Here is a 27,317-nt window from a genome sequence, read left to right on the forward strand (position 1 = left end):
TTCATTTTTATTATTTAAATTTGTAAATTTATAAATACTCAGAATTATATTATTATATTTTTACGACGGACAGGAAGTGTTTCTGTGAGGCTCGAGTTTTCACACCGTCGACGTCTTTGAACAGACGCCACAGATTCGCAACATACAGTACAAACCCTGGCAATGAAAATAAACACTTTAACAAACCCTTTAAAGAGATTAATTATATTACAAAATCTCGCTCAATATGTTCTAACAGGCTACAGTCAGGAAAGAAAGTGGAGAAATAAGACCCCGCTTTGTGTGGCGAATCTGTCGATCCGCATCTGTCGTAGCGTTACAGTAATGGTTGCCCCTTTTGTTCAACCGAGTTCCTGAATTATTCCCAACACAATGAAATTCTTTGGCTATTATATGGTTTCATGAAAACATTTTTTCTGTACCTACGCCTCTTCTGAGCTCTGCTGGGATTATTTAATGAATTAAAAATCAATCTACAACAACCGCTGTGAGCTGCTGTGAGGTTTCCGAAGCACGCAGGTCTCGAGGAACGTGGAGTAGTAAGTGTTTATAACGTTAGATCAGAAGTATTAGCTTTAAATGGCGAAAAGGGCCATGTTTGGCTAAAAAAGATCACACTAGATGACTGTGTGTGTATTTTTACAGTAATTGGTGTTATCCATAGTAACCCACCGTACTCCGACAACATGAACAGACCTTGGTGTTAGCCCTACTGCGGAAAAAAATAATCATGTCTGGCTGTTTCTCGTCACAGAGAAAACGATTTCGCTGATATTTTGGCTTAAAGGAGGAGAAGGAACGCTTTTGATGGACCTTAGTTTGATAAAGCCTCCACACATGCTCTTCAGGAAGCCAGGCTGTCATTTTGCCTCAGAAATTCACAGGGTGAGGTCATTGTGGAGGGAAACACTGGGGTCTGAACGGCCAGGCTGTGGTGTGTATAGCCCCAAACATTCACGTGTGTTTTATTTGCTTTAATATTAACTATACTGGAATGCGCTGTAATGGTTTGATTTGCGAGGCTAGCGTTTGCCCAGGGGACACAACTACAGTTTGGCACTCTATTTAAACGTTACTGAGCTTGAATGAAATACCGAGCAAAGGTTACAATAAAAAATAAGAACAGTATCTAATAATAATGGCGACTAGCGTGGCTAGTTTGTAAGGTTACTTCATGTGCTGTAGGGTTATTCTCTTGAACTGTGCTTGTTTACGTAGTGGCCAGTGTTGTTGTTTGCTAGCTGCTGTTAGCCAGCAAGCTAACTGCAGCTTTGTTTTGGGGGGAATGCAGCAGCAAAATGCTAATGCTAACGTTAGCTGTGTTAAAATACACAAAGTTCATTTGTTAGCTTAGGAGGTAGAGGGTGGAAGGGTTCGAACGAGATAAAGGTTGAGTTCTTTCGTCAAGAACCGCAAATGAGCTCGGGTTTACAGCTGCCCAGCTGTAGCTGTTGCCGTTACTGTTTGCTGCTTGTATTACATGATTGTAGTTCTCAATGATCATAGCAAACACGCTGAGCTTAGTGCACCTGTTACTGAATAACAGATCATAATTTGTTTGCTACCATCAGTGGTCACGTGATTGCACCATAACAGGTGCATTTCGTTGGTGTCTGGGGCTCTTTAAGGCAACTCTTGGGAGACAAGTGCCCAGTATCTGTTATGTGCGTTGTTTTTAACAAATATCGTTGTTCCCTGTTGTGCTCATGTGTTTCAGATGTAAACTTGAACACCATCTGTCCCAGCAGTGGCTGTTGGCACAATGGGGCTGGACTTTGACGTGAAGACATTCTGCCACAACCTGCGGGCCACTAAGCCCCCTTATGAGTGTCCCGTGGAGACTTGCCGTAAGGTCTACAAGAGCTACAGCGGCATTGAGTATCACCTTTACCACTATGACCATGACAACCCAACTCCTGCCCAGGCTGTGCCTCAGAAGAAGAGGAAGGGACGTCCTCCTCGTGCCTCGCTGACTGGTTCAGGAGATACGGATGATGGTGGGGGTAACGGAGGAGGAGGACTGGGTCATGGAGGGAACACGCCTGTTAGCCCCAACCGATCAGAACGCTCCCATTCCCCGGGGAGAGAGACCATGACATACGCCCAGGCACAGCGCATGGTGGAGGTGGAGATTCAAGGGCGCATTCACCGCATTAGCATCTTCGAGAATATAGATGTGGTGTCAGATGAAGACAGTGATGCAGAAGACGCTCCTCCATCTGGAACTGGTAGTAGTGGTGGCGGCATGTGTAATGGTAGTGACGGTGGAGCCGGGGGCAGCGAGTTAGGAGGGAGTGGCAAGGACCGCTCAGATATCCCATCTTCTAATGGGGGAAAATCCACACCAAAGACTGGGAAACATAAGAGCAAAGCCAAGAAGAAGGATGGCTTATCTCATCATCACAGCGCTCAGTCTGGTCCTGCAGTCAAGCTACCGGAGGCTGTGTTCAGAGAACTCGACCAAGACCGACCTGATGCCCCACCTCGGCCATTATCATACTACAGGTCTGCAAATAAATGTAGTCTTTTAATTCATATATGTATTATAAGCAGGATTGTTGAGAGGACCATCCATTTTAAAGCAAAAGCAGTTGGTAGTGAGTTATTTGAGTGTATATATAAGTTATTAAATACAATAAATATTTCCTGACCTAAATGTTTGATACAGTCCAGCCAGTCCCCACTTTATTAGCAGGGAAATTACTGATTACTGTGCTTCAGATTCATACTTTTCCATCATTATTCTTGTCTTTACACTGAATTACAATTGGCATCATAATGAATTATATTTTTTTGCACGCTAAGTATTCTTTGCATGAATACGTCTTAATTTGACTCTTCTGTCTTTCTTTTTTACTCTAGGTACATTGATAAATCTGTGGAGGAGCTAGATGAGGAGGTAGAGTATGACATCGATGAGGAGGACTACATCTGGCTTGATATCATGAACGACAAGCGGCGGCGTGACGGTGTGACACCCATCCCTCAGGAGGTTTTTGAGTATCTCATGGACCGCTTAGAGAAGGAGTCATACTTTGAGAGTCACAATAAGGTACTTTAATCAGACAAAAGAGGGAGACGATGGTTCAAACTTGACATAAATGCTTTCATCTGTAATGTGTCCTTGTGCTCCTTTCTCTCAGGCGGACCCCAGTACCTTGATTGACGAAGATGCCGTCTGCTGCATCTGTAACGATGGAGAGTGTCAGAACAGCAACGTGATTTTGTTTTGCGACATGTGTAATTTGGCAGTACACCAGGAGTGCTATGGCGTTCCCTATATCCCGGAGGGCCAGTGGTTATGTCGCCGGTGCCTGCAGTCGCCGAGCAGAGCTGTGGACTGTGCTCTGTGCCCGAACAAAGGAGGTGCTTTCAAGCAGACAGACGACGCACGCTGGGCCCACGTAGTTTGCGCCCTCTGGATCCCAGAGGTAAATCCATATATGTTTGATTTGGAACGACATCACTATGCTGATATCGACAAACTGAATAAGCTCAACTCATCTGAGCCAGTTCACAGCCTTAGATCCTAGAAACTTAAATTTAAAGGTGCTCATGCTGTTTGACATCAAAGCCCCTTGGCTTTAGAACAACCTGGCAGAGGAGATAAAGATTGTTTATCTGTGTTGCCTTTCCTTTTATATTTCAGCGATATTTACTATTATTAATTTACTGTCTATTGTAATTATTTTGTGCAACATCAGTCTGAGTTGACGTCAGTCTCGCTGTCATTTTTTAAACCCCCTATTTTAAAAGGGATATGTAAAAAAAAAAAAAAAAAAAAAAGAAGAAGTTTATAATTATTATTGATATTACACAGTTAAAGACTGTGGGAATGTTAAACTTAACAGCCAGATAGATACTGTCTCAGTTGATGTACAGTGAAGCATGCTCAGTCAGTCTTGGGTTTTTATTTTTTATTTTTTTACTTTATAAACATCATCACAGTTAAATCAATTCTCCTGCCTTTCTGCAGGTCTGCTTTGCGAACACAGTCTTTCTGGAGCCGATCGATAGCATCGAGCACATCCCTCCAGCACGCTGGAAGCTCACCTGCTACATCTGCAAACAGCGTGGCTCGGGCGCCTGCATCCAGTGTCACAAAGCCAACTGTTACACAGCTTTCCATGTCACCTGTGCCCAGCAGGCAGGCCTCTATATGAAAATGGAGCCTGTAAGAGAGACTGGGGCCAACGGTACCTCTTTCAGCGTACGCAAGACGGCATACTGTGACATCCACACGCCCCCCGGTTCAGCACGTCCTTTAGGAGGAGTCGGTGGGGCCAGCATGGGGTCATCCAACAGCGAGGGCGAGCTGGAGGAAGATGACGAGCCTAGCATCGGCCATGATGATGACTCTAAGGGCTGGAGCTCTGAGCGGGTGAAGAGGGCAAAGGCCAAATCCAGGCTGAAGATGAAAAGAGCCAGAAAGATCTTAGCTGAGAGGAGAGCTGCTGCACCAGTGGTGTCAGTGCCCTGTATACCACCGCACAGGTAGGCCTGTACTTCACCTGCTCTGTCTGTGCCTCAAAGTCGTGCGCCCAGTAAGCACATATATGCCTTTTGCTGTTAATAGAAAACTGTCCATGCAGCAGTATGTTGGGCAAAACAAATAAAGAAATCATCACATACTTTTTTTCTTTCTCGTCTATTTATACTATTTAATTTTGGTATTGTAAGACAATAATTTATGTCACATTGCATTATTTTACTTATTAGAAATGATGATTGTACATTCTGTTCTGTTTTGTTTCTGATTTAGACTGTAAATAATTTTAAATACCTTATCATTGTCTTTTGTGACATTTTGGTCTTAAAGGCTTTACCTTTGTTAGTGCGTTTGCAACATGCTTTACATTTACAACATGCTTAAGAGTTAAACAGTATTTGCTTCTCTGCAGGTTGAGCAAAATCACCAGCAACCTGACAGTACCCAGGAAAAGCCAATTCATGCAACGACTTCACAGCTTCTGGACGTTGAAGAGGCAAAGTCGGAACGGTGTGCCTCTTTTGCGCCGGCTTCAGACACACTTACAGTCGCAGCGACACATTGACCCACTCCCACCACAGCCTGCGTCACAACCTTCCTCGGTAATTTCTGTTGTTGTGATTCTGTGTTTGTCTCATTCTGTTGTCTGATACCTGAAACACTTCGTTTAGCATCTGTTGTGTTGAAATGTGCTAAAAAAATAAACAGACATGACTTGATACCTTTTAATGTAATTTGTTCTAACATGTTTATGGGATTGTGCACGTTAATGTTGCAGAGAGATAGCGAGGAGAAACAGACCGCTTTAAAGGAGCAGCTAAAAGCATGGCAGAGGCTGAGACACGACCTGGAAAGAGCGAGGCTACTGGTGGAGCTCATCCGAAAGAGGGAGAAGCTCAAGAGGGAGACGGTGAGATGTGAAGAATAGCAAGAGAGAGTTTTGTTTTGTTTCTTTTTTCTTTTGTTCAAGATATAGTGAGATTACAGAACAAAGAGCAATATGCATCTCCTTTCTGTAGATCAGGCTGTATACTTCTAACTGTGCACTACTTTGTTAGTTTATTGCTAAAAATGTGTCTGTTTTCAGATTAAAGTGCAGCAGATGGCGCTGGAGATGCAGCTGACTCCCTTCCTGGTGCTGTTGAGGAGTACCTTGGAACAGTTACAGGAGAGAGACACTAACAACTTTTTCACTGAGCCTGTGCCTCTGGCAGAGGTAAATGCAACATACTCGCAAGCACAAGAAATCTGATTATGTTCAGATACTTATATTTGACTCTTTTCTACTTTATGTCTGTATACTACGTACCTGGCATAATGTATTTTAGGCTTTCCTTCTTTCTTCTTCATTCACTGTACAAATATGATTGGATTTTTTTTAAATAGCTCGGTCTGCTCACTACTCCTTTGTCACCTAGGTGCCAGACTACCTGGACCATATTGACACTCCAATGGATTTTCAGACCATGTGGAACTTGCTGGAGTCTCACCGCTACCTCACTTTTGAGGCCTTTGAGGCCGATTTTGGGCTCATTGTCAACAACTGTCTCAAGTACAACGCCAAGGACACAGTCTTTTATCGCGCTGCCTTGCGGCTCAGAGAGATGGGCGGGGCTGTCATAAGAACAGCCAGGCGACAAGCTGAACGGATCGGCTTCGATTACGAGACCGGAATGCATCTACCACGAGAGCCAAGCCCGGACAGCCAGCGTGAGCAAGAGAGAGACAGAGAGCGGGAGAGGGAGCGAGAGCGAGAGCGCGACAGGGATAGAGAAAGAGATCGACCGTTGTCTTCTAATGAAGATGGTGAGTGTCTCTGACTGGGAGGTTCTTGGGAACCAATATAATTTTTTCCTCAAGCACCAGCTAAAGGAGAAGGAGGGAGAAAAACAAACATGTGATTTAAGATTTTAGATCATTAAAATGTATTTTTTGTCTAATTAATATGCTGTATGATACAGTGTTTTACAAAATAAATTTAAAAAAAATTACATTTTAGGTTTACTGGAACATGGTTGCAGTGCTGTCCCTTGTCACAAAATAAAGGCTCAATGGTGAACAGTAACATACAATATGGTGCAGAGAAGTTCATGTTGCTACCACTAGGTGACGCTTGTAATTCATGCAGTTCCGTTTCAGTTGAGCTAAAACATCATCATACATCCTGTGTGCTTGTGTATGCTGGATTTGTGCTTTATGTTTAAAGCTTGATGTTGTCGTCTGTCTGGCTTCAAAGATGGTCTACCCCATATATAGTTAACCAGGAAACAAACCTACTTTTATATTTTCTGTTTCTGGCTATGTGTGACTACTTTATAAGATTGATTTTCTTTTCATTTCCAACATCTCTAACTGCTTCTCTTTCTGCTTGCCTTGCGCAGACCTGCTCCTGCCAGAGAACAGGCGGCGGTTACCTCTGGAAGAGCAGCTGCATTACCTGCAGTCCCGTCTCGATGAGGTCAGCTCAGGGAAGCATAGCATTGGCCAGTCTCGCAGAGCCAAGGCCCTAAGAAAGGAGATCAGTGTGATCAAAAGGAAGCTTGCACACCAGCGTGAAGGAGGCTCTGGCATGGGGAGCCGGGACTCTGTGGGCGGAGGAGACCGGAGTTCTTCTCTCCCCCATCACTCATCTGCAGGACACCATGATGAGGGGGGAGAGAGCAGCAGCCAGGAGATTGGTGGAAAGGGTGTGTCTAGGAAAATATTAGCACTAATGTCCGACATAACAACGAAAATGATATTAGCTGTTCAATAGCAGTCGAATAATAAGCATTTGCCTGTGTTTTAACATATAAACCTCTCTCCCTATCAAGATCTGAATGTGTCCTCATCCCTGACTCCAGAGGTGGGCCGTCGGACATCTGTCCTCTTCTCCAAGAAGAACCAAAAAATAGCTGGACCCCCCAAAAGGCCGGGGCGCCCACCCAAGAACAGGGATGCTGGTTATGGTGGGGCAGGAGTAAGTCAAAGTCCTGTTGGTCCCCCACAACTCCCCCTGCTGTCACCAAGCAGGCACAGGAAGCGTCCCCGCAGCCCTCACACCAGCTCCAGCTCTGACAGCGACAGTGACAATGATGACCTGCTGCCAGGTAAATTAGATGATTCGCAATAAACTTTTAACGTACAATAAATGCCAAGTCGCACCCTCACTCACTTGTTTCTATTTTCTTCCTTCAGGACTGCCAACTAATGGCTTTGATACAGGAAACCAACCAGTAACGGAAAGCTTCCGCGTGTACAGAAGTGAACCTCATCTCCCTCGTTCAAGCTCAGACTCTGAGTCCACAACCAGCAGCAGCAGCAGTGCAGCTTCAGACAGGACCAGGTGATTAATGCTTATGCCTGGTACTCTTAAAATTAGTTCTTTTACCAATTGACGTGAGCATAAGGTTTCATTTGCAGAAACAAACCCAGTGACTTAACAATCATCTCTCTTGAAATTTTATGACACCTTTAACACACAGTTTTAACTTTACAACAGAAACCCCCCCCTGCTTGAAGCATCCAGTTGTTGTAACACTTGTGATAAAGTTATACGCCTCTTGATAGCTCTGTTTTCTCTTGCAGCACGACTCCCTCTAAGCAGGGCAGAGGAAAGGCGTCGTTCTCACGCGCTTTCCAGGAAGATAGCAGTGAGGAAACATCAGGCACAGAAAATGATTCCTACTCAGTCGGTGGCTCGAGGGGTGTTTCACACCGTAAGCACATTTTTATAACCTCTAAGGCTCACGTAAAGTGCACACAGCTAGTTTCTATTTATTTAGATAGTGAGTGTTTTCTCAGAATCACCCAATATAGCTTTGCCTTTTCAGCCTGTAAATAATTTGGCATGATATTTTGTCTGATCGGAATCTGATTTTACTTGAAGCTTAAATACCCGTAAAGACATTACTGCAGATAAAAATATGCTAAACTTTTTTTTTCCTCACACAATAATAGCCACAGAGATGTGACGGATAAGTCCTTATAGGAGAGAACGTCAGAGCAGAACATCATTTCTGCAATGTGGCTCTGATAGTGCTAAAGATAGCGTAAAACAGTGGGTGTATTTTAAAAAACGAAACATAAAAATAACACAACATTTTGAATTTTCCATCAGTTTCTTTGCTGTAATCTGTCACAGCCACCACATGTCAGCATAGCAGGACCTGTACTCCCTGTCTTGATAATGGGGAAAATGAAACATGGTCAAAGGAAGTGCCCTCCCTTCACTATGTCAAGTGTTATATTTGTGTAGCACCATTTGTTCAGGATACTCCGCTCAAACTGGAGAAGCTGTATCATTCCCCACCCAGGTGCATTAGGAGTTAACGTATTTTAAATTAAAGGGAAGTGTTTTGCACCAACAGTTGCTTAGAACAGTGTTATTGTGTGATAAAGTGTGTTTTTAACTAGAAGTGAGATTGCTTAACGGATGCTGTTTTCCCAACTCTCAGTGGTGCGTGGGCGGGACAGGTCAGGGTGCTGGATGGCCTCAGATGATTATTCTTCTCTGGAAGCTTTAGACCTGGTCTGGGCCAAGTGCAGAGGCTATCCTTCATATCCTGCTCTGGTGAGACATGGGCAAACAACACAAATAGCACAGACTACAGTCAAAATATGACTGGCTCTCTAAACCTCTGCATGCTACTGTTCGCTTGTAGATAATTGACCCAAAGATGCCCAGGGAGGGGGTGTTCCACCGAGGTGTCCCAATCCCTGTCCCCCCTCTGGATGTGCTGAAACTTGGGGAGCAAATGACCCAGGAGGCCAGGGAGCACCTGTTCCTGGTCCTCTTCTTTGACAACAAGAGAACATGGTTGGTTATCAAGTGATGTTTTTTGGGGGAGGTGACTCATTCTCAGAGTTCACCTCCATTTTTTTCCCTGCTAATTCTTTGCTGATATGTTGTATTTTTATTTTAACACAATCAAGCAGCGTAAAGCAAAAATAAAACAAAACCTGCTACCAAAGGCAGCTTGTGATGTTACTGGATGTTTGCACACAAGTAGCTCTGTGGCAACAGTTCAAAGCAAACTGCAGCCTTTGTACGGAAGTGTAGCGACAGAACATTCAGCAGAAATGGGGCAAACGTGGTTTTTGATAATACGAGGGAAAGAACGTGTTATTTTAGGTCACTTTGTTCTCTGCAGTTACTTATGATCATGTTTTGCTAAGTTTGGAGAAATTTATAAAGTTGATGAGCACAGCAGTTGTTAGGAGGCATTCAGGGTGCATAAACTCTGAAGTCAATCAAGAAATTAACGGACCATAGGAACCAATTACTCTTTAACTAAACAATAACTCTGTCTGGACTGACTGTGTCTAATCAAAGGGTTGCTGGTTCGATTTCTGGTTGTTCCTGTTGCATTCGTCGGGAGTGTGAATGTTAAATAGAAAACAGTGGTGTAGAAAAAAGTGCTTGTTTAAATGGGTGATTGAGGCTTATAGTATAAAAGGTAGAGAAGCGTTATATAAGAAGCCAGTCTGTTTAGCATTTACCAATGCATGTTTTTTTTAATGTTGTGCTTGTGCTTATGTGCTTGCAGGCAGTGGCTTCCGCGCTCTAAGCTGGTGCCTCTGGGCGTCGACCAAGAGCTGGACAAAGAGAAGATGCTCGAAGGCAGGAAGTCCAACATCCGCAAATCAGTGCAGGTGGCCTATCATCGTGCCATGCAGCACCGCAGCAAGGTGCAGGGGGACCCCAGCAGTGAAACTAGTGACAGTGACTGAACACAAACACACACGAACGCTAGAGAGCCCAGCCCTACATCATAGATTACAAAGAAGAAGAGGGAAATAAAACAGTGCCAGCAACAAGGAGTGGGGGGAAGAAAAAAAATCCACTATCTTGGCCCCGTGATATTCACACTCATGCACACTAAACCATATTTAATCCGACATGTAAAATATTGTATTTAAGAGAATTGATAAAAAAAAAGAAAAGAAATGGAGAAATATGCTATGTTCAGAATCATGAATCGAAATATTCCTCGTATGTGGTCGATATATGTTTAATAACAAATGAGATGATGGTTTACAGACTCACAAAATGAACATAGTGTTATGCTATGAAGTATACACAACTGCCTTTCCCTGTTTTTGTTTTTTGTTCTTTTGGGGGGTTTTCCTCACACAGTCACACAGGTAATCTCATATGTAAACAGGGAAATGTGTGTCGTGTACGTCGAATGCACACACTGTGGATATTTCACAACGCCAGCACGTCTCTCACATTCATCATCCACCTCCGCAAAAGGAAAACGGTGACAGGCCTGGTGCTATTGTCGAAGTCATTTTTCAGAGGAGCACAAAGAGACTGTCGCAGCCCACTTTTGGGGCATACCAACGTTACTGTAATTTATTCTGCTGACTTCTCATTAACAAGGTCCACAAGCTTGTTTCGTCACGGACTACTTCTAATCACTCCACCTGCACTGAACATCACGGTGCAGTCTCTTTTGTCTGTCAGTACGTGTCCATCATGTTTCCTGTTTTTACGGTTTTGTTAAGATATGTACGTGTCACACAGGCCACTTGGTCAATGAATAATGAGGACTAAACTGAAACACACAATTGCCTCACTGTCTGTCTTAGTATCAGGCTGATGGCTTTAGAACTTTTATATAAGCAGATTGCATAACAATAGAGATTTAATAAAAAAATCAAAACAGAAAATAATTGAGTTTTTTAAAGTTTTGTGCTGTTTTTTGTGGTTCGTCTTGTTATTCCTTGTTCTCTGTTGTTCTGTGGAAATATTTCACTATGTTCAGCAGAAAATCCAGACCCTCCCATTACCTCTTTCCAGGGTAATCGTGAGTCATACATGCTTCTCATGGCCTGATGCATTCTGTCATTTTGTTAATAACTCAAGACAGACGGGGACGACTTATAAGATGAAAGATTTATGATCAACATTCATGACCAGTCAAGTGTTGTATTTGCTTTGAAACACTGCCAAGTGGGGGGGTGTTCGTGTCCGTGTTTGCTTAAGGCAGGGGTGTCAAACTCAAATACACAGTGGGCCAAAATTCAAAACTGGAACAAAGTCGCGGGCTAACATTAATATTTATTGAAAAAAAAAATCTTCCTCCAGATATAAGAATGAATCTTTTCTTATGGACTCAAACAAGTTTTGCTGAAAAACTGAATATGGAACAAGCAAAGTTTAATACTAAACAATATATATGTTAGCTGTATAATACCAGTAGGCCAGCTCTAATAGTAATTTGGTATGGCTTCACGGGCCAAATGTAATTAGGCTGCGGGCCAAATTTGGCCCGCGGGCCAGAGTTTGACACCTATGCCTTAAGGGCTCAAGTCAACTTCTCTTCTGAAAGGGTAAACACTGGACATGTCACATCTGACACTTTGAAGATATGCTTTCCTCCTGATGTGTGTCTAAACAACTTAGACTTTCACAGTGCTAGTGAAGTGTTAAACGTGCACCTCCCATCTACTTGGCCCTCACACTGGTTCTGCAGGGTTTTTGTCTTTTCCTGTAAAGTGCCTTTCTGCTATATGATGCCAGACATACTATAGAGTGGTTTTGCTTGTTAAGACAGCCTTTCCACAACATCCATATCATGTTTTATCAATGTGCTTGTCTGTTTTCTTTTCTTTAAGGGTCTTTTGTTTTTCTCAGAGGGCGTCAGGGCTTCAACGTTTTAAGTTCCTCAATGCTGGAACAAAACCATCTAACAGATAATATAATAACAACAATTTTTCAAGTTTAAAATAGTGCTTGGAGGTATTAGGGAAAAATGCAGGATGTCACAAAGACGCCCTGTTCTGTGCATTTCATCTAAAAACACCCTTAAACATGGCCGTTTCAGGGTGTTTTTAGATGAACAATTCTGAGATGTAGGCTATATTGAAGCACCAGCAGTTGCCTGATGTTGAGGTTTCCTCGTGACTTCACTTTGTGCCTTCATTTAAGCCACGTTTCTCATAAGGTGGTTGTTTTGACATTTTCAGTTGTCATGTGAGTTCACTCGACAACCAGTGTGACTTTTCTCGACCCAAGTCAGAGTTTTTAATCACTCTTTCCAGACATTGTAAAGATTCCCCACCCGACTCTGAGAACCCACTCACCACACAGTTTATATCTTGTGATTTGCATTTGAGAAGACACACCTCTCTGAAGACGTCTTGTTTCCGGCTCTGAGCAAGTGAGTGGAAAGTACTGATAAGCATCACAAGCATTTCAGCAGAGCACACTTAACAGGGGAGGTGACCTCACAGTGATGTGGAAACCTTTTTTTCTCTCTCTATGAACTCTAACCCCCCTTAGATTTCCGCTCTAACTGTAATTACAGCATTTTGTCTTTTTAAGCACATCTATAGTTTTAGTATGATTATAAATTTAGATTTTAAAAGACGAATTAACCAACAAACCACAACCGCTGATTAATCTAGAGCATTTGATCTTTGGGTGTATTTATCTGAACAGTCAACATGATAAGAGATAATCTACAGCAGTGAGGAAGGATCATTTGCATCCATACCTACTAAAGATAGTTATTTTAAGGTTTGTGGGGTTTTTTGTAAGTAGACCACAGCTTGTGAGGCTGCTTGTGAAACCATAGAGAGTGACAGCTAAACAGTAATGCTGCACGTCTAAGCTGAGCAAATAATTATGCTTACCTTTTCACCATCATACTTTAGAAACACAAAGTACAACCAATGCTGTTGTGAAATTTAAAAGCATTGCCCATATTGTGGCCCCAGATGAAAAGGTAGCAAAACACATTATTCTTTGAACCCAGTAATGAATGCTTGTGCCACATCTGCCCGATAGTTAAGGGAATTTTCATTAAGAATCCGGCTCCTCATGGCATTAGCAGCATTTTACTAAATTGGTGGACTGAAACACTCTTATTGCCACCCTCAGAGGCATAAAGAGGTTCTTCCGATATACAGTGGAGGGTGTAATTTGATCCATTACTGAATTTGTAAGGTTGCTCATTTCCCAAGAAATTATTTGCATTTGCATGTCAGTGAGTGAAATTAGTATTTGACGCCCTACAACTCAGCCACAGTTCTGGTGCACGTGCATCGGCTGTGCTCCAACGTAGCACAGTGATATCAATCAATCAGTCAATCTAAGATACTCCTGGTCTTTACTCGTGTGTATAAATCGCACCCATCCAAAGAATCAATTTCTCCCATTCCAATCTCTCCAGGCCAAAGAGCCGTCAATGGACGTCAAGGACAAGATTGTAGAGCTGCACAAGGTTAAACTGGGCCGTAAGACCATCAGCAAGAAGCTTGGTGAGAAGGTGGTGGAATCATTTGGTCTGGAGCTATATGCAAGATCTTGTGTTAATCACCTAAAGGCAGTTGGGAAGACAGCCACCAAGATCACCATTGAAGCGCCTTGAGGCGACTTTTGTTGTGATTTGGCGCTATATAAATAAAATTGAATTGAATTGAATTGAACATTGGCTGACTTGCAAATCAATTTATAACATATATTTAATGTTGGGGTTTTTTTTCTGGATTTTTGATTGATATTCTGTTTCTATTTATTAAAATGAACCAAACTTGATATGATGTGATCAAACTTGATAATTCAGCAGGGGAATAAATAATTATTTACCTCACTGTTTAGCAAACTGCCAACCTGAAATACCAAAGAAAACCCTTGAATGTGTAGTTTAGCATCTAGCTCTTGATGCCAAAGTGACCCGTTTGTAAACAAATATTGCACCTCATCCAAATCAAGATTTAGCTGATGCGTCTTTGTAAACAAACTATTGTAAGTTTATGTGGGCATGTCTCTATCAGATCAGAATCAGAATCAGAATCAGAATCAGAATCAGAATGGGTTTATTGCCAGATGTTGAGGTTTACAACATTAGGAATTTGCTGCGGTGCTTCAGTGCAAACAATAAGAATTAAAGTGCTATGTAGAAAGAAAGATATGTGCATGAGATATACATGAGATATATACATGAGAATAAGAATTAAGAGTGCTACGTAGAAAGATATATACATGAGTGCAGGTGGTGATCAGTGCCAGACATGAAATGATGCAGTGACACAGCGTAGGGTCATGTGTTAGTGGCGGGGACAGTCATGTGGTTATTGTTCATGTGTCCAACAGCAGAGGGGAAGAAACTGTTCTTGTGGCGAGAGGTTCTGGTGCGAATGGACCGGAGCCTCCTGCCTGAGGGGAGCAGGTCAAACAGACTGTGTCCAGGGTGAGAAGGGTCAGCTGAGATCCGGGCTGCACGCCGCAGTGTCCTGGAGGTGTACAGGTCCTGCAGAGATGGGAGTCTGCAGCCAATCACCTTCTCAGCAGAGCGCACAACACGCTGCAGTCTCTGTTTGTCCCTGATAGTGGCTCCAGCGTACCACACGGTGATGGAGGAGGTGAGGATGGACTCGATGATTGCAGTGTAGAATTGCATCTGTACATCAAGGTACTTTCTTACCATAACCTGAAGGAATAAGTCCATATGACTCTGCCGCTCCATAAATGTTGTTCTTTTAATCCTTTTTTGTTTTGGCTGTATACTTTGCTCACGTACACATCCATGTATCATAATGCAGAAACTATATTTATTTTGGTTTGAAGTGTTTACACTAAAGATGTGACCAAACTTCAATGTGAATAGTCTGTCTCGTTGTTCTCCCACAAAGCTGTCATTAGTGTTGGTCCAGGTCAACTGCTGTATTCACCGCTTCTCCAGTCTGACCCTCAGAGGCTTCCTTCAGAGTTGCCACAGGTCTTTGGGCGTCTGTCATAGCTGGTGTTCTTTGAATTGATTTATCAGATTTTGACACACCGTTTGCTTACTGCTGCCACATAAGCTTTTCATTAGTTTAGTAACGGATTAGACTCACATGCAATAGACTGGCAACCTGTGCAGGATGTAGCCCGCCTCTCGTCTCTCTCGCCTCTGGGACTGTTGGGATAGTGTCCAGGTTCCCGCTCCCCATTTTGATGAAATGGATAAGTGAGTGGATACTTGCTTGGATTCCAGGTGGTACTCACTTCTAAATGTTTGCACATTATTATCCTTGTGCTTTTCAGTCACATGTTCCTTTACCTTTATTGTGTAGGTTATGTCTTAATAGGCACTCTGCAGGCGTGGACCTCCATGATCAAAGGCAGGGACAGACTTTTGTAACTGTTACGGCCAGGCGGAGAACTACAATGGAAGAGAAACTGATGTCTCATTAATGTTTTCAGAATCAGAATCAGAAAGACTTTATTTATCCCCAAGGGGCAATTAAGATACAACAGAGCAGCATGACGTTGAAGATAAGGACAGGGCATAAACAGGCTATAAGTGTGAGATAATAAATGCACACAGAATATACAGTATACACACAGTTTTAAAATTAAAGTGACTGAATAGGTGAATAAATGACTTTAAGTGACTAAAAGTGAATAAAGTGTCGGCAGTATAAAAAGAGTGTAGAGTACTTGAAGTTTCTGGTGTGGGAAATGGTCTTATCGGCTGGAGAGTGGCTCCGGGGACAAAGGTGGCTCTCCTCCTCTCAGTCCTGCAGGAAATGCAGCGGAGGCGGCGCCCAGAGAGGAGCCATTGGAATGCAGGGTGAAGAATATGAGAGGGGTCGTTTTGGTTTTGCTTCCTTCTTCTGGTTTGTTTATTTTTTACCATTGTCATTTTCTACTTATATATACATACATATATAAAAGTGCCCCATGGGCTCTGATGCTGTGCACCAACACCACTTCTGCATGCCTTCCATCGCTCTATAAATATTCTCTGTGGTCCACTTCTTTCCTCTCTTGTCCACTCACCCCCCCATAACTTTGATGCTTTTTCAGTATTTTTACTTACTGCAGTTGACAGCAATAGTTGTCTCAATGTGCTTTGTATTGTAAAGTATATAAGTCCTGTGATATTAAAAGGAAGGCCCCAGCAATTCCTAAAACACTTGGTGATGGTGGAGAGGAAGATCTCTCTTTTAATAGGAATATATCTGTGATAGAACCGGGCTCAGAGAGCAGCAGGCAACTGCTGAGACCTGTTGGGAGGTGAGAGGAAAGAGAAGTGAGACAAAGAGTGCATAGAAAGACAAGCAGGAGGCATAGGAGAGAGTAGACCAAAGCTTATGACATGCAGTGCTGTATGAATATAGGGGAATGGAAAGAAAAAGAATAAGGGAGTGCTTATGCAACATGGAGAGGGATGATTTAGGCTCACTTGATCCAACCCCAACTATAAGAGTTAGAAAAAAGAAACGTTTAAGGCCTAATGTAAAGTAGTGAAGTTGTTTGAAGTCTCTGTCTCCCACTGTACTTTTAAAAAATAGTATTTTAAAGTTTTTACGTTAAATTCTAAGGTTGACTGGATTTTCTTTGATACTACAAATTGTTAGTTGCCATAAAAACTGTTTTTATTCAATTTAATATAAAGTGATAAAACAGAGGCGACTCTCCATATCAATTTCTGAAAGCAGTGGATTATCCTTAAATATATATTTTGATATAACGCCGGGATTACTACAAGCAGCTCTGTGCGTATTGTATTTCAGAGTGAGCATCATCTCAAGTGTCCCCATTCATCTGTAAGACTAAACGCTTTTTTTCTCACCCCGCGGTCTGGGACTTTAATGAGAGGCGGAGCTGCGGTGGCAGAGATTATTCATGAAAAAACACTGACATTTTTTCAAACAAACGCCTTCGGGTTTTAGTCATTTGCCAGTTAGTGGCGTTTGAGAACACAGAAAAAACAAGCCGACTCCTTTTTTTCCAGCTGATAACCCCACAGGCAGATTTCATGAAACTCTACGGCGCTCTGACGCCAGACAGCAGGAAACCTAACAGATGAGCAGAAAAAACGGACCGCTTCGTGATGACACGACGCACTGGCCCTTTATTGCGCGAATATTTCAACTTCAATATGTTTTATATTCGTAAAATACATTTTCCCGCCGCCTTTACAATTCTTTGCTTCTTAGTGTCTCCGGTGATGCTAAAAGATACCACAACGTGTCGGGTAAGTTAAACACAGAGCGCACTACAAAAGCGAAACGAGCAGGATTTATTTGCGTGAAATGACTGTAAACGCTAAATGAGAGTGTATTATTATTATTTCCAGTCAAATTAATGAGTGTACTTTAATCTTTTGCTTTTATTTTGTATGTTTGAACATCGGTTCAAGTTGCGCAACCGTGTTTACAGAGAGGAAATGTAAATTAAATCAGAACACAATGATTTAAGAATCATTTGAATGACTTATTAAATTTATAACAATGAAAACACACGCCAATCAAAAAAACCAAGACAAAGAATCCTCCCCAGAGACCAACAGTTTCTTGCTGTGACTGATCAAAAATGGGGGACTTTTTTGCTCACATCTTTGACTCTTTATATCGGAGTCACGCTTTTATGTGCGATACCTGATTAATGTGGTTTGAATTAAGCTGACTGAGACTGTCATTGGTCTGGATGGCAGCATATGTTGCCCCCAAACCTGTATATCGCTTATTATAGCACTAACAGTGCCCTCACAGATATCCAGTGGGCCATTTTTCTTTTTAAAATGACATAAATGTCTAAATGTTCTTCCTTATTTCTAAATATTTCCTAAACATAATTTTTTTTATCTTTGTTCTCCTTACTTTAGATTGGAAACCCAAAAGGTAAGTTATTTAATTTCTTTGACTTTTCTCATTGTGAAAGCGTGTGATAGCCGTCCTAACGCTCTTCTGTCCCTGCACAGATCATGTTGATGAAAGATGCCCTGTGGAAATGATAAGTTCTACTATCACTGGGAAGGCTTACTCTGAATGTGTTTCTGTTTATGTCTGGTTGAAAGCTGAGGGTACGGAGTGCAACCATGCCTTCAAAGTTCACATATCCACTTCAAACACACATGTGGATGTATGTCACCACCTATAAAACTGTTATGTGGCACAACTGACAAAGTTGTTTTCTTCCAGATTTTAACAAGAGCCCAAAGCTTAAAATTCTCAGTCCAATTAAGAAGACACTTAAGCCTACCCTGAAAATACTGCCACTGAAAATACAGGTTGGTGTTACCTTTGCAGCTGCACCGAAGAGTGAGAAATGTCAGTATGACTATGCAGTTCATGATGTTAACAGGTACAGTGGTATCATCTCTCATTCTCTCCATCTCAGCGTGAGAATAAAACACGTAAAGGTGAAAAGTTCAGCTGTTGCAACTGTAACATACCGCAATTACCAGAGAGAAATACCAGTCGTCCCATGGTAAGATGGCTTTTTTCCTTTGAACTGCTAAAATATTAAGCATAGTTTTATAGATAAATATAACCTGATTGTGGCTGTTTTTTGTTTTGTTTTTTCATTTGCAGTGGGTGCTTGAATATGACTGTGTCAAGGCGAACACTGGAAACATTGTTTCTGTGCTCTACAGCACAAAGTCACTAAGCTGCAATGTCACTTACAGAGTAGAAGGTAAAGGTGATCTGGAATCTGAAATACAATCTGTGCATTTCTCTACTGGATAAATAAACTGATTGTTTCCAGACAACATGGTGTCATTTGATATTTTAATTGTGGTTGTGAACAGAGCAGTGAACATATAGATTTAGGTTGGTGGCTTCATGTAAATCACATAATTTCCATAGTCATCAAAAACACTTAGTGACTCAACATCATCCAGTTTTTCAAATATTCTGTGGCTTGTTTTGTGTGTGACAGAAAGCCCAGACTTCGATCTGTCTGTGGATTCGTCATCTAAATCTATCACTGTTGATATGAAGAGAAAATCCATCAACGTCACCACGAAGAATGAATCTTTTACTGTTACCATGAACACTGAGGAGGTCTATGTCAGACACTGTTACAAAAATAAAAGGACATGCGCGGGCGAGACCAAGCGGCATCCCCTGAAAGTGAGTATTACGGGCAAGTTTACTTATTACCTTGTTTTTGGTAGTGTTTGCACACTCGTGTGTCATTCTGTCTGTGAACTCGAAAAGTTTTTAAATAATTCTGATGTTAACAATCCAACAAAATTTGGGTTACGTCCACAAGGTCAACCAAATGACCGATTGGTTGAAAATGGGCAAAAAAGAATATAATTTAGAAACTATTACTCTTACAAATGTGGTGTGTATTGTCAAAATATAGAAAGGACCGCATTTGACATTTTACGTCTCTTTCAAGGTCAATATATTTATCTAAAGGTCAAAGTGGTGATAATGCTCTATAAAGCTATTTCACATGACAATAATGTGTCAGGATGGGTTACTTTTTGAGTATAGTTAATCGTAAGTATAGTTATTATGGTGTTGTTACGTAGGTTACGTTTAACAGGTTATAACTGTTTAAATACATAACATACTGAATACATGTACAATGTGCTCAAATAAGTATTATTGTTTGAAAACAACATACACTGGTGATTAAAATCTTTTTTCACTTGATATTTACTACTAAACATTTTAATTAATTAAGTTAACAATCCAATGAAAACTACAGATGCGCTATATTCACATAAATTAAAACTAGTTACACTCCAAATGAGGTAAAGTATATTAAAATGGGTTTCAAGTGGGCAAATTATTGGCCTGCACGTTGCTCTTGTTTTTACTGCACTGCAAACGTCTTAAAATATGTTTAAAAAGAACAAAAAAAATTAAATGGAAACATAAAAAAAAAATACAGTTGAATTCCCGCAATACTCACTTTTTAAAAAACAGCAATAGGACTGACCAAAAAATTGTACAGTAACACCAAATATAAGAAACAAACAGGCCAGAGTTAAACAGAGTTAAACAAAACACAAGTCCCTAGAAAGTAACCTAAAATCACAGAGAACATCTCACACTGGGGCAAGGCCGAGGACTCAAAGTGGACTCAAACGTAAATATTCCATAAGAGAGTGAGCTCGGCGCGATTTGTTTTGTAATGTGTTTGTGTGTGCTTTACAGATTGATACGTCCCAGTCAGCTGTTCTCAACATCTCTTACCTGCTGCCCTGTGTGTGCATAGAGGTGAGCTGAGTGTAATCTTCAGTGGAGCAGTATTTTATGTTGTCAGTATTCTTTCTTACACCAGGTCTTGTTTGCATTGGCAGGCATATTACACCCACACCGACGCAACGCGGCGTAAAAAGTGCCCCATTGAAGAGACGGGAGTCATGGGTGAGTGTGACTGAGAACGTTTTTAGGCGTTGTGATGTTTAGAAAGGGAGACAAGAAACTTTTGAATTGAATTCTTTTTTAAAACGCAAAATGTGAAAACAGGACAACACCAAGCAGATGGTCCTCCGATTACATTAAACTATAAGTAAGTAACCAGGTTTTAGGGAAAGAAAGAAAAAACTGCACACAAGCCAGAGGGACGCACTTCTGTTTGAAGACAGCATTAAAACCGCGCACAAGCGAAACATTCTTCTGCGTGTCTGTGTTCACAGCATGATTCAGATAACTTAGGACCTGAATTTACTGGTTCCTAGTTATAGCTGATTCAGTAGTGACACAGATTCTTCAAGATAAGGCAGTTTAATAAAGTAACAAGTCAAAGAGAATAAAGCCCTCAGGGAAATGAGAACTCAAAGGCTGGCATGCAAAAATGAGTCCCGTCACAGTTTCATGGCAATTGAGAAACCAAATCCCATAACTTCAGAGCCCGAGCTTACCCAATACTTCTTATCCAAAATTGACTTTTTGAATAAGTATAAGGGTGTCGTCATTTTGCCCCTTCTCAAACTCCCTAAGACCTGGTAGTACGTCCTCCTCTGAGCTCTCTCTCTCTGATGTGTGGCCCTCCTCCACCTCACATCCTCACAGCACTCAGTGTGACTCCACTTCCACATTTCTGAGTAAAATCCTGTCTGCGTCACTCAGCCCTCTATCATACCATCCATGGTCATTGTTAATAGTGGGGAGCCATGACCTCACAAAACAGGTTTATGTGAGAGTTGGGTCTGCAGAATGGAGTTTAAAAAAAGAAGCTAGACTCTGACAAGTTATTTGTTAATATGATGTTTTAGTAATCAGACGTGTTTCTGTCATCTAACTCTTTTAATTTTCATAAAGTAAAACTTTTTTAGTAAAACTAATTGGAAACAATGCATCACATCATTCTGTGATCAAACAACAACAAAAAACCCAGAAAACAAACAAACAATTTTGAGGAAAAATTGAAAGATGTAACATTTAAATTTGAATTAATGAAATAATAAATAAATATCCAAACATTTTTTCTTCTGGCTCTCACGAGGATATGCCAGTCCTCTAAAGCTAGGACTTCTGGCTTAAGCCATTTCTTTGTATTTGCTTTCCTGTCCATTAAACTTATCAAGAATCAAAGTAGGTCGTTATTTTGTAAACTTGCAGATGGAGAATTTAGAAATTCATAATTGTACAAAACAAAAAAGAAATATGTTATTATTTGTCCTTAATAAAGCAACTAATTCTGCAAATAATAGTAATGTGTTCAGTTTTGGACACGTCCAAAATATGCGGTAAATGCCGGCTTTTTGGAAGCCACAGTTTCTCCAACAACAAGAAGCTTTGGAAAAGGAGCGCTCTACAGCTTTTAAAGTGCTTATCTGTGAAATACTTGATAAATACAAGGCTCTTCATCATTCCCCTTGTCTTACAATCTTTCACAATGCCAAAAAATGCAAACCTCACACAAGCTACAATATCACACTAAAACAAAACAAACTGACTCTTGTAATGCAGGATTCTGCAGCGTACGATGTTGCAGATTTCCGTAAGCACATCTGTGTCAGTTACTCCCATCCTCTTCCATTGTTGTGTTCAAGGAAGTTTTATTGCATTACCAGAAAGTGCTGCCAACTTTTTGTTGCAGTTGCAGTGGTTGTGTTCTCTAAAGTGGTTGTGTTTCATTCATTTAGATTGAATACATATTAAAGAGATTCATTTTTATCCGTATGACAAATACACGTAATTACCCACTTAATTAACTGATTGAACTTATGATCTGACATGAAGGTTGGAGGAGCCAGAGTTCAATACACTGACTTTCCACAGCCTGTTCCACCTACTGAGCCACAGCCGTCCCAAATGAGTTATAAAGCACTTTTAAAAACAGCAATAAAGTGCTGTACAATAACACCAAACATAAAAGGCAAACACAGGCCAGAGGGTAAAAGACTCTATAAGAGGCCCGAAAGTAAGAAACCCCCAAATTTCTAGTCTTAACCAAACTGAACAATCCTGGTCTATTTCTTCATTCTTTTAGTGTTGTTATTAAGTTGTAGGTTTATAGTTATGGAACAAGAGACTCTTGCAAATGCAAATGCAAAATTAAAAGTGTCTTCATGACGATGAACAAGAAGGTGTTCATTTTTTTTGTTATTATTTTTGTCTGTCTCGTTGTCTAAAACTGACCCTTAAAATGCATATGTTCACATACATCTGTGCGTTCATGCATGTCTGTTTGGTGGTGTTTATTGTGATCCAGTGATACAGGTGATACAGGTTGGCCAACGTTTGCATCCCGGGAATGTTATTGGCATGTTGTTCTAATGTTTTTTGCGTTAACATCGCCTCAACAGATGCCAGAGATGCGTTTTCCTCCTCTAAAATCACTTTCTTCACGGACGGTTTTACGCTGTACACACTGTGCCCCAGCCCGCTGAACATCTCTGCCTCCCTCTGCTGGATGCAGCACAAACACCTCTGCACGCCTGTGCTTAACTCCACCCTGGAGAAGAAAGACAGTCTTGTAAGCATAGCAGCATCCATGATGAATATTTGTGGAAAAAAAACATTTTTGTTTGTTTGTTTTTTAAACACCAATTTTGACTTTTTAACAGAAATATGACACTACTGCAGTGGACAAACACCCTCAGATGTGTGTGCAGGTGAGAAGCACCTAGATGCGTTGATTGGAAACTACCGCTACCTGCCGTTTATTCACAGATGTTAATTCGTTTTTACAGCTTTCTGTACAAGGAATACGCAACATCTCTTGCCCTTTTACAGCAGGTGAGTGGGTGGATGTGGGATGGAGGAATTCTACTAACAGCTCTAATAAGTCTCAGGTTGTTTGTGTGCTTTTCCCTTATGCACTCAGTCTTCCTTTTTGTCCCCCACAGATACGCCTTCTTGGGAGGTCTCTATTGGACCTGGAAGGCAGATGATAATGGTACATGTCAACTCTTTTTCTCCAGCAACGTTTTCAAGCCAACTCTGTGTCCTTACTGAGAGGGAATGCACAGCTGTAGGGAAAGCACATTCAGTTACAATGGTTGGTAAAAAAAATATGCATTTTTAATACAGATTAAAAAACAAGGAAAAAATTCATGCTAAAGGACAAAAATGTGAACATGTGTGCATATGTTCTCTATTTTATAGGAAGGAAACAGAAGTGAAAAAATAATAAATTTGCCTCTTCACTTTTATTCTAAAAATCCTTGCGTCCAGGTAAATATACATACACACATACATGTATGTATTTCTGGATTTTATGCATTTTATCATCTATATTCTCGTGCTGTTGTTCAGGTGTGGCAGTCGGATCCTGTTCGTCATGGAAGAAGAATTTTCTGCCCGGACTGTAAGTGTGCTCACAAACCTGAATCTGCCAGCATAAGTTGGTGCATCTGAATGTTCATACACACACACAACTCCTACAAAGTAAATACATTCACCATTATCTGTTTTATTTATTCTTTCCTGTTTTTCTTACAGACACCCACAATAGACGCGGCTTGTATGCGGTGGCAGTTCTGATATTTGTGTTTGTAGTTGCGTCGTTTGGAATTTCTATCCACCGTGCTACAAAGAGGGGAGCTGCAGGTTAGTTCATTTACCTCACTGCAAATCATGTTTTCATATGGAAACCATTTACAGTTTCAAGGCACAGGCTAATTTAAATTGAATGACTACTCTGCCTTGAATTTATTTCAATTCATTTCTGTTATTTTAGCTTCACTGTTGGTCTTAAAGGAGCAACTAAAACACATAAAGGACATGCTTCCCCCCCCCCCCCTTGTCTTTTCCGATAAATTTAGGTTGGCTGTATATCCAGAAGCCACTGCTGCTGGTGTGTTCATCAGGTCAGTCGGACCATATCTCTGCTGTGTGTGCATTAGGCTCAATTCTTCAGGAGGAGCTAGGTGCCACAGTACGCACACCTCTGTGGGCCCAAAACTCTCAAAGCCAGGATGAGTCGGGGCCTAGTGTGGCAGATCTGGGCCCACTTCCCTGGCTGTATGGCCAGTGGGATGCTGTCTGCAAGGAGCAAGGAAAAGTGCTTGTAATTTGGAGTCCTGAAGCCAAGAAAACCTATCAGAAGTGGACAATAGAGAGGGCAAACACAGATCAGAGTGAAAGAAAAGAGGTAGACTGCAGAAATGCACACACGAAACATGAGAAAACCAAGGCAGAGCTGGAAGAGGATGTGAAGCAGAATGGAAGAAAATTAGGAAAATTTAAAAAAGAAAAAGCTGTTGGAAAAAAAGATGGTGCTAAATTATGTGACGATAAAGACTCGTACCGACAAAAGGAGGCCTCTGCATTGATAGAGCCAATGTTCACAGCTGTGCTGGCTCGCTTAAAAAGGGTGCTGCAGGAGCACAAAAATCAAGAAGTTGTTCTTATCTATTTCCAGGGCCTTGGCCACAGCAAGGATATCCCAAAAGCCTTCAGGGAGGTCCGTCAGTACTGCTTACCCCAGGATTTCAGGGGTTTAATAGGGGAGCTGGGAGAGATGACAAGAAGTGTTGAATTTAGGTGGCACTGCTGGCCCAGAGTCCTTTCTAAAGTGCTGGCAATATGGCTGGCACAGAAACTATCTCAGAGGCTGCAGACGCTCGTGCCTCAGACACAACGAAATAAAGTGCAATCAAGAAAATATCCTCGATGAAAAAGACATTACATAAGCCTGAGAGCAGTCTGAAGTGGCCTTTAGCTGCCAGACCCTGAACTGTGCAGGTGTATGTGTTTCTACACGGGAGAAACACTACCACTACCGTGGAAAGCAGAGAAGTTTTAATCTCAAGTTTCAAAGTGACAGAAGTGGGGTTTTTTGTTTTTTGTTTTGCTGGAAACACGAGACATGGGAGCCGGTGTTCCATTGCAAACTCCTGAAACCCTCACTCTGTACGAACTATTCATTACCGAGCTCTGCTGTGTCCAGTATGCCACAAGATGTTTTGCATGTTAAGAAGAGGTAAACACTCTGTCCTTTGCACAGCATTTAGCCTCTGACAGAGGGTTCTTTATATTGCTTTCGTGACTGGAGCCCTAGTGAACACCTGTCTTATCTGCACGAATATGCTAACCACTATGAAAATCTTGTTGCAAATAATACCCCACTTTTTTCATGAACACATTTAATGTTTCAAAGTGTTGTGACAGCACAGGTGACAAACTGCGTGACTGCTGTTTACAAAAAACCGTCAAATTTGCATAAGATTTTCTAAACACAGACATTAAGCCAAAGCTTTCATGGGATTTCCACTTTTACTGCAAATGTAAAATGTGCTTCACTAATTAGAAAGTAACTGCATTCATGTGTTTATCTTTTTAGCCTTTAGTGGGTTTGATAGCTTTTTGTAGTAATAACTCCTATTTATGACTGGGGCTACTTCTACAGCTGTGTCTACAAGTGTGTTTTTTGCACACATACTACCTCCTGCATTTTAAAAGTGAAGAATAATTAACATTTTGGCCTTTTTTTGTTGTTGTTGTATTTTTTCCCCATTGTGTTTTTCGCTATGCTTGTTATTTAATGAATGGAAACGAAAAATGAACATGAATGGTAAGAGTTGGCTGGGGGACTCAATGAGACAGAAACAGATAAAGCCAGTATTATTCAAATTATCCAACGGAAAACATGTAGTGCAGTGGTTACCTCAAAATCTCAGAGCATTAGAACAAGAAAACCGTGTCTGTGGTACTTTCCCATGTCTTATATTTATTGCAGAAGTTTTATGAACTTCAACGGTGAACATTATGCAAAGTGAGTTTAAACAGAAAAGTGACATCTCATCTGGATCTACAGACAAAAGTGATTGACCTTTGAAGAAGTGTTTGTTCAGTTTTAGTTATTCCCTGAAGCTGTTTTCCCTTCTTAAGTATTTTAAGGTGGCATTAGCCTGCGGCACTGTTTGCATTATAAGAATATGTTTTGAATAAAAAACAGACTGCTTGACAAAATAATTACTTTGACAAAGTATCTCTTTAATTGCAGAAATTTCTTTTTTCTGTATTTGTCGCCTGTTTTATGAACTTCATATAATAAGTTGTTTGTTCATTTGAGTTCCGGCAGCACATCACCGAGCAGGAGCTTGAGTGACAGACTTGCTAGACAGGATTAATCGTGAAGTAAACGTCTGCTGCATGATTTAGCAACCCACAGCAAAGAAAACACGAAGGTTTCCATGTAAGTTTCTAGATTCCTACAAGACCTCTGGAGGGTAGTTTGATGTAATACTGTAGCTGCAATAAAGCCACAATTTTATAATGTTACATGAATAAATACATAAAATAAATACATAAAATAAATACGTAAATCAAACAAGTTACATGTCTAGCTAGTATCATTTTGTTTAAACTGCAAAGGAGGGCATTTACTCTGGTAATAGACAAATGTATATATGCATCTGCATGGTTTGCATATCTCTCTTAACCTCCTAGGACCTGGCATCCACATATGTGGACATCAATTTTGGGTTATTTAAACCAAAATAGTCAATTTTGTTCTACAAGGGCCTGATATCCACTTATGAGGACATTATACTGTTCGATTGAAATTTTAAACGAATATCTTCATATGAGGCTCTCATTTCTCTTAAAAACAAAATTCAGGTAAAAAAGAAAAAAAAAGGAAAAATCTGTTATTTCTTTGTTTTTACATTCATCGGGTCCCAATATGCCCAAATATCAAAGAGAA

At 41.1% G+C, this 27,317-nt stretch overlaps 2 protein-coding genes across 5 annotated transcripts; both read left to right on the forward strand.

Annotated features, from left to right (window-relative positions):
* The first annotated feature begins 281 nt into the window (after positions 1-281).
* On the forward strand, positions 282-10,414 carry brpf1 (bromodomain and PHD finger containing, 1). 4 transcript variants are annotated; one of them, XM_082518472.1, is made up of 17 exons: positions 282-539; positions 755-934; positions 1,718-2,505; positions 2,863-3,052; positions 3,144-3,431; positions 3,977-4,494; positions 4,902-5,091; positions 5,268-5,399; positions 5,577-5,705; positions 5,908-6,295; positions 6,871-7,176; positions 7,303-7,578; positions 7,667-7,814; positions 8,057-8,187; positions 8,926-9,041; positions 9,133-9,287; positions 10,018-10,414. In XM_082518472.1, the coding sequence occupies exons 3-17, from the start codon at positions 1,763-1,765 to the stop codon at positions 10,199-10,201; spliced, it is 3,894 nt and encodes a 1,297-aa protein (XP_082374598.1). In that variant the 5' UTR covers positions 282-539; positions 755-934; positions 1,718-1,762; the 3' UTR covers positions 10,202-10,414. The 4 variants fall into 4 exon arrangements, with proteins under 4 accessions (XP_082374598.1, XP_082374599.1, XP_082374597.1 ...); XM_082518473.1 differs by having other exon boundaries at positions 755-885; XM_082518471.1 differs by lacking the exon at positions 755-934.
* A 6,535-nt stretch (positions 10,415-16,949) lies between these two features.
* On the forward strand, positions 16,950-26,945 carry LOC309697659 (uncharacterized protein). Its single transcript, XM_082519750.1, has 17 exons — positions 16,950-17,448; positions 18,079-18,094; positions 18,175-18,276; positions 18,395-18,483; positions 18,594-18,683; positions 18,788-18,890; positions 19,137-19,330; positions 20,372-20,434; positions 20,518-20,584; positions 22,972-23,141; positions 23,233-23,280; positions 23,359-23,404; positions 23,515-23,666; positions 23,774-23,842; positions 23,924-23,975; positions 24,110-24,217; positions 24,433-26,945. Exons 1-17 carry the CDS (start codon positions 17,305-17,307, stop codon positions 25,284-25,286), a joined length of 2,367 nt encoding a protein of 788 aa, XP_082375876.1. The 5' UTR covers positions 16,950-17,304; the 3' UTR covers positions 25,287-26,945.
* Positions 26,946-27,317: the final 372 nt, after the last annotated feature.

Source organism: Aulonocara stuartgranti, assembly GCF_965226115.1.
Source record: "Aulonocara stuartgranti genome assembly, chromosome: 20".
NCBI lineage: Eukaryota > Metazoa > Chordata > Actinopteri > Cichliformes > Cichlidae > Aulonocara > Aulonocara stuartgranti.

Coding starts and splice junctions, on each gene's coding strand:
- brpf1 (XM_082518472.1), top strand. CDS start 1,763: ATGGGGCTGGACTTTGACGTGAAGACATTCTGCCACAACCTGCGGGCC. Junction 7,177..7,302: donor CCAGGAGATTGGTGGAAAGG/GTGTGTCTAGGA, acceptor CTCCCTATCAAG/ATCTGAATGTGTCCTCATCC. Junction 7,579..7,666: donor CAATGATGACCTGCTGCCAG/GTAAATTAGATG, acceptor TTCTTCCTTCAG/GACTGCCAACTAATGGCTTT.
- LOC309697659 (XM_082519750.1), top strand. CDS start 17,305: ATGACACGACGCACTGGCCCTTTATTGCGCGAATATTTCAACTTCAAT. Junction 19,331..20,371: donor CCAAGCGGCATCCCCTGAAA/GTGAGTATTACG, acceptor TGTGCTTTACAG/ATTGATACGTCCCAGTCAGC. Junction 23,281..23,358: donor ACCCTCAGATGTGTGTGCAG/GTGAGAAGCACC, acceptor TCGTTTTTACAG/CTTTCTGTACAAGGAATACG.